The sequence below is a fragment of the Physeter macrocephalus genome, chromosome 14 (genome assembly GCF_002837175.3).
Source record: "Physeter macrocephalus isolate SW-GA chromosome 14, ASM283717v5, whole genome shotgun sequence".
In the NCBI taxonomy this organism is placed as follows: domain Eukaryota; kingdom Metazoa; phylum Chordata; class Mammalia; order Artiodactyla; family Physeteridae; genus Physeter; species Physeter macrocephalus.
The window spans coordinates 67,794,497-67,804,119 of record NC_041227.1 but is presented as its reverse complement, the minus strand read 5'-3'; the positions used below and the strand labels follow the sequence as shown (position 1 = coordinate 67,804,119).

The following is a 9,623-nucleotide window of genomic DNA, read 5'->3' as shown; positions in this document are numbered from 1 at the left end:
TCCCACGGAGGAGCCGCCCCCCAGTGTGCCCCAGCCAACCCCAGAGCCACCGGCTGGGCCCCCGGCCCCCGCCCCCCGCCCCGACGAGCGCCCCTCTTCTCCCATCCCCCTCCTGCCCCCACCCAAGAAACGCCGGAAAACCGTCTCCTTCTCTGCGGTGGAGGAGGTGCCGGCCCCAGAGCCTCCCCCCGCTGCCCCACCGCAGGTCAAGTCTCCCGGCCCCGCCTCCCGCAAAGTCCCCCGGGCCGTGGAGCGGACCATTCGCAACCTGCCCCTGGACCACGCGTCTCTGGTCAAGAGCTGGCCCGAGGAGGTGTCCCGAGGAGGCCGGAGCCGGGCTGGAGGCCGATGCCGCTCCACCGAGGAAGAAGAGGCTGAGCCAGGGACAGAAGTGGACCTGGCCGTGCTGGCCGACCTGGCTCTGACCCCAGCCCGACGCGGGCTGCCCGCCCTGCCCACTGGCGACGACTCAGAGGCCACCGAGACGTTGGACGAGGCGGACCGCCCGGGCCCCCTGCTCAGCCACATCCTCCTGGAGCACAACTACGCCCTGGCCGTCAAGCCGCCGCCCTCCACGCCGGCCCCTCGGCCCCTGGAGCCAGTTCCTGCCCCTGCGGCCCTCTTCAGCTCCCCGGCAGACGAGGTCCTGGAGGCCCCTGAGGTGGTGGTGGCTGAGGCCGAGGAGCCAAAGCAGCAGCAGCAGCGGCGGCAAGAGCATGGGGAGGAGGAGGAGGAGGAGGAGGAGGAGGAGGAGGAGGAGGAGTCATCGGAGAGCAGCAGCAGCAGCAGCAGTGGCGGCGAGGGGGCCACCCGGCGGCGCAGCCTCCGCTCCCACACGCGGCGCCGGCGGCCGCCCCCGCCCCCCCCGCCCCCGCCCCCCCCCACCTTCGAGCCCCGCAGCGAGTTTGAGCAGATGACCATCCTGTATGACATTTGGAACTCGGGCCTGGACTTGGAGGACATGGGCTACCTGCGGCTCACATACGAGCGGCTGCTGCAGCAGACTAGTGGGGCTGATTGGCTTAACGACACCCACTGGGTCCATCACACCAATATCCTGAGCCCCGGAGGCTGGCCTTCTCAGGACAGGGAGGCAGGCCCGGGGGGGCGGGGGGGGCTTCCCTGCGGTCGCTCAGCCAGGCACTGTCCTCCTGAGATTGTTCCTAGGGTCTGCATTGGCCTCCTTCCCTGTCCAGTTCTCTGCCACGTTCAGCTTGGGTATTTATTTCTCCCCTGGCTACCAAGCCACCATTGCTCTCTGTTTCGTGCCTCTTTTCTGCCTCCCAGAGATTTTGTGGCAGGAAAGGTGGGGTCTGAGACTTATTTCTCTCCATCTCTCTGTCCTCACACTGAGTATGCTCGGGACCTCCAGCTAAGGTCAGTCGCCCTTTCCTCGGGCTGGGACTGCGGGGGAGAGAGGAGCGGAGCCCCAGGGATCTGGCTGGTGAGGACCCCGTTCTCTTCCTTAACACCCCGCACTCACCAACCTGAGCACTCCAAAACGCAAGCGGCGGCCCCAGGATGGGCCCCGCGAGCACCAGACAGGCTCGGCCCGCAGCGAAGGCTACTACCCCATCAGCAAGAAGGAGAAGGATAGGTACCTGGACGTGTGCCCCGTCTCGGCCCGGCAGCTGGAAGGAGCGGACACTCAGGTGAGGCTCTGCCCTGGTACCTGCCCACTGGTGGCATCTTCTTCCCGTTAGTTCTCCTGTCACTTACCTCCTCCCTGGCCTGCACCTCACAGGGGACTAACCGTGTGCTTTCGGAGCGCCGTTCTGAGCAGCGGCGGCTCCTGAGTGCCATTGGCACCTCTGCCATCGTGGACAGCGACCTGCTGAAGTTAAACCAGCTCAAGGTGAGGAGTGGGGACTGAGGAGGGAAGGGGCGCCACTGGAAGACAGCATCGTGGAGCCCCTTAGGGGTGGGCTGGCGGCGAGTGACTAGAACACCCTCCTGCCCCGGAGGTCTTAGGAGAGGCGAGCAGCAGCTAGGTTGAGGGGGACGTCCAGCAGCACAGTCTGCCTTCCGCCCTCTAGTTCCGGAAGAAGAAGCTCCGATTCGGCCGGAGCCGGATCCATGAGTGGGGGCTCTTTGCCATGGAACCCATCGCAGCTGACGAGATGGTCATCGAATACGTGGGTCAGAACATCCGCCAGGTGAGGCCCCATGCCCAGCCCCTGACCTGACGGCAGCCTGGGATGCCAACGTGAGAACCACCCGGTCCTCGGGGTCCCTCCTGGCTCTGAGACTTAGCCAGTGAAACCTGCTTTTCTTTTTTTTCCCCTCCTTCCTTCAACAACTAGTAATAGGTACTAGTAAACTAGATGTTAATGATCCAACAGGAAACGTAAGGATGGTGTTGGGTTGATATGAAAGGCGGTGTTCAGGGAGGCCGGGGAGGTGGGAGCACAGCGATGTTTAAACCAGGGGCTGAAGGATGCCGAGCAACTCCCAGGCCCGGGCGAGGGGAAGGGTGCTCTCCACTGTAGGACGGCACATGCGAAGGCCTGGAGGCAGGATGGTCTTAGGGCAAAGAGGTCAGTATGGCCACTTGGAAAAACTAGGGCCAGTGGCAGCAACGTGAGGCTGGAGGGGGCCGGTGGAGGCCGGACACCACGGAGCTTGGGAGCCATGTTAATGAGTTTGGACCGCTGGTGAGAGGAGAAAAGTTGCTGTGAAGCGTTAAGCAGGGGAGGACTTTGGAGGTTAGTAAGCTCCATCTGACTGCGGCGTGCCGAGAGAACTGGAGGCTGAGACGGCGGGGTGGGGCTGTTGCAGAGATCCCGGCTGAAGGCTGGGGTGGCTTGGACTAGGCAGTGGGTCCAAGGTAGCAGGAGTCTGTGGGTCCGAGGTAGCTGGCAGGACCAGGCAACGAGTTGGTTCTGGGGAATGAGGGCGAGGGCCGAGGCGAGATGGTTTCTCGGTGCTGCCTTTAGCAGCTGGGAGTAGGTAGGGCTGCCAGTGAGATAGGGAGCGAGGAGGAGCAGATGGGTGGTCAAGATGAGCTCCTGTCAGGACATGTGAAGTTGCAGTGACCGGGGGACATCTACCGGGTGTCGCCCAGCAGTTCCACTGAGGTGGATTTGGCTGGAGATGGAAGTTTGCGAGGAGTTTCCCCCACTTAGCTGGCAGTTGAAGCCCTGGAAGAGAGTTTGTTCACCCAAGGGGAGTGTGCTGTTTTTTATCGTCCTGTTTTCTGGGAAATGAGGTACTCCTTCTCACCCGAGAATGTGGGCCCTGGCGTGGACAGCAGCAGCCGTGGGCGCCTGTTTCGGAGAGAGGGTCCTGGGAGAAGGGATGAGTAGGAGTCAGTCTGTGAAACGGCCACTGTCATCTCAGGAGCCGAGCCAGTCCCCAGGAGTCTGGGGGCTCTCCCGTGGGCCAGGCAGACACTCCAGGAGGAGACAGTGACTGCTTCTCCCGCCCAGTGGCCAGTGCAGACTGCCCTGGGGTCCTGTGGGTGACTTTGTCATAACGGCAGCCAAAGGTATTGGGAGGTGGGGGTCCTGGAAGCAAAGTCAGGAGTCAGCGCCTTGGGATAGCGGGTGCCAGAGGGAGAGCTGTGGATCCAGGACAGGCCACTGAGGCTCCCGGGTGGCAGCTGGGAGACTGTCCGGACCCCCCATCACAGGGGCCGGTGGGGTCAGGCCTAGCCCGGCAGGAAGCTGATGGGAAGCCCCCTGACCATCGCACCCTGTCCTCTATTAGATGGTGGCCGACATGCGGGAGAAGCGCTACGTGCAAGAGGGCATTGGCAGCAGCTACCTGTTCCGGGTGGACCACGACACCATCATCGATGCCACCAAGTGTGGCAACCTGGCGAGGTTCATCAACCACTGCTGCACGGTGCGCAGGGGGCCGGGTGGGGGGGAGCGGACGGGGCAGGAGCCGAGGGGGCGGCTGTGACTCACGCTGCCCTCTTCCTATAGCCCAACTGCTATGCCAAGGTGATCACCATCGAGTCCCAGAAGAAGATCGTGATCTACTCCAAGCAGCCCATCGGCGTGGATGAGGAGATCACCTATGACTACAAGTTCCCTCTGGAGGACAACAAGATCCCTTGTCTGTGCGGCACCGAGAGCTGCCGCGGCTCCCTCAACTGAGGTGGGGCAGGACTGGTGCCCTCACCCCTATTTATTCCCCTTGGTGCCCTGAGTTCCCAGCCCACCCAGCCTTAGTGGGCTCAGCAGGGCCCACATGCCCCATCTCCAAATGTGGGGTTGGGGGGCCCCGAGCCTAGTGAGGGAGCCTCAGTCCCTTGAGGCAACTTGCGCTTCCCTTCTTGCCCCTGCCCACCCAGCCCGATTTTTTTTCTTTGCGGAGAAGAAGCTGTAAATGTTTTGTAGCTGCCAGCAGCTGTTTCCTGTGGAAACCTGGGGTGCCGGCCTGTACAGATCCTGTTCTTTGTGGGGCTGCATAGCCCCCTTGCTTTGTGTTAATGGGGACTTCCCCTCTGTGCCCTGCGTGCACCCCTCCCCAGTTTAGGGGTCTCTAGGGGCAGTGGCCATGTTCTCCCCCTGGAGGGGGCCCTGCGCCCCCTGTCCTGGGGACTCTGTGCCTGGAACCCTGCCTCGTCTTCTGTTCCTGCCAGACCCTGTGGGTCACCCTCCCACCCTGGTGTCTGGAAGCTCCGGCTTTGCCGGGCCAGGATGGTGGGGGGCGGGCCCTTCCTGTTGGGCTGGACTGTACATATGTTAATAGCGCGAACCCAACGCCACATTTTTATAATTGTGATTAAACTTTATTGTACAAAAGTGCTTTGTCAGTATCTTTGGGGAAGAGCAGGGTGGGATGGGGGTTGAGGACAGAGGGTGGGGCAGGTAAAGACGGGGAAATAGGTGGCCTGACGTTTGGGGTGGGTAGAGGGGCTTTCGGGCAAGATCCCAGACCTGCAGACTCAGCCACTATCATTCTGGGCCAGCAGACAGGCTGCAAGAGCCATCCAGAAATCCCCCGCCAAGGCCAGCCAGAGTGGGGCCAAGGTCAGGCCTCCCTTCCCTTCCCAGAACCACAGCTGCTGCTGGGCTTCTGGCCTCCTGGGAAATCCAGCAAGAGGGAAAGGTTGATACCATGCACTGGGAGTGAGGTCACCCTGCCTGCTCCATTCCGTGGCTGAAACCCCTACTCAGCACCCACCCGGCAGGCTCTGGCTCCCCCACCCCCCTTGCCCAAGTTTTGCTGGAACCAGATGCCAGTGCAGCCCAGAGCAGCCACCAGAGGGTGCCCTGTGGCAAGAGTGTGGGGGGCGGAGAGGTGGAGGCTGGGCTGGTCTCTGTTGCTGGAATGGGCCGGGAGGGAGGAGGAGCAAGCGGAAGGGGACGGTGTGTCGCTGGCCCAGGAGCCTGTAGAAGATGGCCTCCGATAGCCGGTTTGGGCGGCCTGGGACCGTGGCTGCAGGTAGGCAGTGGTGATGCCAGGGCCCGGGGGTCCCTTCCCCCAGTCCCGGCACTTTTCACCTTCCTCTACCCTGCCTCCCCAGCTCCCTGCCAACCACCCTTGGTTTTCTGTCTCAGAACCTCTCCCTCCACCTCAAACCCTGACCCCTTCCTGCACGCCAAGCCCTCCCCCTTATCTCGGTTACTGCAGCCGGCAGGGTCAGAGGGCAGGTAGCCTGGCCACTGCACCGACAGCTACAGCCTCCAGAAACAGCTCTGGCCCCTGGGTCCCTGCTCCAGGCCACTCAGCCAGGGGCCCCTCCTAGGAGTCACGGGGCCGCTGGTGCTGGGGCAGTTGGTGGCTGACAACCCAGGCGCGCCAGTGTCTCTTTCCCCAGCCAGGCATGGCAGACTCTGCACAAGCCCAGAAGCTGGTGTACCTGGTCACAGGTGGCTGTGGCTTCCTGGGGGAACATGTGGTCCGCATGCTGCTGCAGCAGGAACCCCAGCTCCGTGAGCTGCGCATCTTTGACCTACACCTGGGTCCCTGGCTGGAGGAGCTGAAGACAGGTGACTGGTGGGGACGGGGTGGGGGTGGGGATCGGGGCGGGGAGGGTGTGGACTCCCTTCCTTGTGGAAAAGATGATGCCTGAGTCACACTGGGAAAATGTGGCTTCCAAGGGTGTGGGCCGAACCCAGCAGCTGGCTGACGGCCTCAGCTCTGACATTGCCTCCGGCTGCCCCTACCCACTCCCAGGGCCCGTGCAGGTGACTGCCATCCAGGGGGACGTGACCCAGGCCCACGAGGTGGCAGCAGCTGTGGCCGGAGCCCACGTGGTCATCCACACAGCTGGGCTGGTGGACGTGTTTGGGAAAACCAGTCCCGAGACCATCCATGAGGTCAACGTGCAGGGTGAGATGCTCTCTACCTGTTCTGACAATGTCCTCGATACTCCCTGGCACATGGCCTGATCTTGGCTGCTTGTTTCCTGCCCCCCTCTTTGACCTTGACCTCTGTGATTCTCCTGTGACACTCTGTCCTGTGGACACTTCTGCCCCTGTCACGGCAGGCCGGCCCTCACTGACCTGCTGTGGTTCTCCCTGGGCCTGGGGAAAGAAGGCACGTGTCCTCATCCAGCTTTGGGATGGGGAGGGGAAAGACGCAGAGGGGGAGGAAGCTTCAGCTTGGATACACCCCCGCCTTCCCCCAGGCACGCGGAATGTGATTGAGGCTTGTGTGCAGACTGGAACACGCTTCCTGGTCTACACAAGCAGCATGGAAGTTGTGGGTCCCAACGTCAAAGGCCAGCCCTTTTACAGGTGAGCTGAGGTTCCCCCAATACTTCAAGGGCCCCATCTCCCCTCAGCATTAAGAATCTTCCCTCTCCCCCGACTAGGGGCAATGAGAATACCCCATACGAAGCGGTACACAGACACCCCTATCCTTGCAGCAAGGCCCTGGCTGAGCAGCTCGTCCTGGAAGCCAATGGGAGGAAGGTGAGACTGGAGAAGATGAGATGTAGGAGACGGGGGCGGAAAGGGCTGCCAGGCAGAGGCAGAGCCAGGGCCCGTGGGCTCCTTTTTTATCTCCCTTTTGGCCGCACTGCGCGGCATGTGGGATCTTAGTTCCCCCACCAGGGAATCGAACCCCAGCCCCCTGCGGTGGAAGGGCAGAGTCTTAACCCCTGGACCACCAGGGCAGCCCCTGGTTTTTTGTTTGTTCGTTTCTTACTGTGGGCTCCTTTGCCTCCTGCCCTGGATTCCTTTCATCTCCAGCTTGAGGAGATCAGGGCAGAGGGCAAACCACCGGGTCCTAGGTCTTAGCAGTGCCTGCCTTTTGCCCCCAGGTCCTCGGGGGGTTGCCCCTCGTGACATGTGCCCTGCGTCCCACCGGTATCTACGGCGAAGGCCACCAGATCATGAGGGACTTCTACCACCAGGGCCTGCGCCTGGGGGGTCGGCTCTTCCGGGCCATTCCAGCCTCTGTGGAGCATGGCCGGGTCTACGTGGGTGAGGCCCGGGCTAGGCGTTGGGGGAGGCTAAAAAAACAGGGCAGGACCCACATGGTTCTGGGGCGAGGGGGTGTTCTATACTCTGGCTAAAAAAGGATGGTCTATACATGGGCCAGAGCAGACTATGATATGTGGGCATCGTCTGCAGGGGCCACAGAGAAGACAGTGTCCATGCCAGTTGGGAAGGCTGAGATCAATACCGTGTCATAGGCTGAGGAAAGGGTTGCAGTTTTGTGAGCAGCATCTTCCCAGGAGAGGAGACGGGGAGCATCTGCCCAGGACTAGCAGAAGAAGGAATAGCATCCATCCAGGCTGGCCTGGGAGAGTAAATGGCTACAGGGGCCTGGGAGAAGGCAGCCTTCAGCAGGGCCGTAGTTCTGTGGGCAGCTTCTCCATGGGCCCGAGGACGGGTGGCTTGTCCATGCCCTGGCCCAGAAGAGAGCAGTATCTACATGGTTGCAAGGGCACTCAAGGACATATCCGCCCCCGGTTCTCTCCTCGGCACCGCCTCTCCCCCCCTACCCACAGGTAACGTGGCCTGGATGCACGTGCTGGTGGCCCGGGAGCTAGAGCACCGAGCTGCGCTCATGGGTGGCCAGGTGTACTTCTGCTATGACAACTCACCCTACAAGAGCTACGAGGACTTCAACATGGAGTTCCTGGGCCCCTGTGGACTCCGGCTGGTGGGCACCCACCCACTGTTGCCCTACTGGCTGCTGGTGTTTCTGGCTGCCCTTAATGTCCTGCTGCAGTGGCTGCTGCGGCCGCTGCTGCTCTATGCGCCCCTGCTCAACCCCTACACGCTGGCTATGGCCAACACCACCTTCACCGTCAGCACCGACAAGGCTCGGCGCCATTTTGGCTATGAGCCCCTGTTCTCCTGGGAGGAGAGCCGGACCCGCACCATCCGCTGGGTGCAGGCCGTGGAGGGCTCAGCCCAGTGACGGTGGAGCTGGGCCTGGAGGCCAGCCTGGCACAGCCATCCAGGTCCAGAGCCCTCAGACCCTGGTGGGGAGGGAAGGCTGCGTTCTAGAGCCGGAGGAGGGGGTCTGGTGCCAGACTGGCTGTCCTAGAGCTCTCCACATTGTAATTCATGAGGCTTGAGCTTGTGTCCTAGTACCCCTCAGTTCTAGGGCAGGGTTTTGGAGCAAGTGTGTCTTCACTCTCAACCCAGGCCTGACGGCTGGTTGGCGAGGGTCTGATTCCCCTGACGTTCTCAACGGTCCCATCCCGTTTCTGGCTTTTCGAGCAGGAAGTGGGTAGAAGTTCCACAGGGCCTCGTGCTGGACCTCAGATATCCAGGTTTGATCCTCAGACCCGGATTCAGAGTGAAGATGCTTTCCGGCTCCTCCCACCACCTTTGTTCCTCCTTGGGGGTCATAGTCCCATTATTTTAAAACATTTATTACCCTTGGACATTTATCTTCTAATTCTCTTCAACGAAGGCTGAGAAAATCTGTGTATTTTCACCTCTTGCCACCCCTCTACCCAAATCAGTTCCTGCAACACTGTTTGATCTCTGCCTGAGGATGCCCCAGTAATGCTGTACCAGTCCAAGCCCTGGATTAAAACTCCTTCTCCGAGCCCGTGTCCATCCACCTGTCCAGCTCCCACACCCGCCTCCCGCCATGTCTCCCACTCCCCACGGCGCCCGTCCCGTGTGGGGACAGAAGGAAGTGAGCACACAGCACGCCCGCTGTTGGATTGGTTGCTATTTCTCCCGTCCCACGGGGCCCGACCCGGCCCGGGGTGGGGGTGAGGGGCTCTGGGGACAGGACATGCAGGGCTGGGAGGGGGGCAGAATTTTCCTGTGTTTTATCCATTTGCAACTTGGTCACCAATAGAGAGAAATGGGACTCTGAGGGCGAACAGGAGAGGGTGGCCTGGCTCTGGGCCCCCAGCCAGGCCCCAGGAGTCCTGTTCCCTCTGGGGAGGAGAGGGAAAGAGCTCTAGAAACCAACGGAGAAACAGAAGGGGCAGGGGCTCATGTCAGCAAACACGGCTATATCACGTGACACGCCAGCGACACAGAAACGCCAACGCACACGGCTGCACAGCAGGCAGGGGGGCGGGTGGGGGAGGAGGGAGCCGGGGGCCACCCATCTTGTCCTCTGCGGGGCAGGCTGGGGGTGGCGCGGGGTGAATGCATAGAACACATCATGTACGCACGCTCGAGGCGTGGCAAGAGCGTGCATCAACCCACAGGCACATGGGACGGACACGCGGTGTGCTTCGT

General features: G+C 61.8%; 2 protein-coding genes across 6 annotated transcripts; both read left to right on the top strand.

Moving 5' to 3' along the window:
• Position 1: 1 nt before the first annotated feature.
• Positions 2 to 4,734, top strand: LOC114487551 (histone-lysine N-methyltransferase SETD1A-like; the record flags this gene model as incomplete). The annotated part of the gene is made up of 6 exons (XM_028498036.2): positions 2 to 1,052; positions 1,480 to 1,652; positions 1,745 to 1,855; positions 2,037 to 2,156; positions 3,709 to 3,846; positions 3,930 to 4,734. Coding segments are annotated over 6 exons (1,767 nt in total), but the record flags the coding sequence as incomplete, so codon positions are not given.
• Positions 4,735 to 5,295: 561 nt separating this feature from the next.
• Positions 5,296 to 8,845, top strand: HSD3B7 (hydroxy-delta-5-steroid dehydrogenase, 3 beta- and steroid delta-isomerase 7). Of its 5 annotated transcripts, none has more exons than XM_007107412.4 (7): positions 5,296 to 5,397; positions 5,774 to 5,945; positions 6,133 to 6,288; positions 6,587 to 6,695; positions 6,773 to 6,872; positions 7,223 to 7,385; positions 7,916 to 8,845. In XM_007107412.4, exons 2-7 carry the CDS (start codon positions 5,780 to 5,782, stop codon positions 8,329 to 8,331), a joined length of 1,110 nt encoding a protein of 369 aa, XP_007107474.1. In that variant the 5' UTR covers positions 5,296 to 5,397; positions 5,774 to 5,779; the 3' UTR covers positions 8,332 to 8,845. The 5 variants fall into 5 exon arrangements, with proteins under 5 accessions (XP_007107474.1, XP_007107473.1, XP_028355664.1 ...); XM_007107411.3 differs by having other exon boundaries at positions 5,300 to 5,397; positions 5,778 to 5,945; XM_028499863.2 differs by having other exon boundaries at positions 5,303 to 5,397; positions 5,826 to 5,945.
• The last annotated feature ends 778 nt before the right edge of the window (positions 8,846 to 9,623 follow it).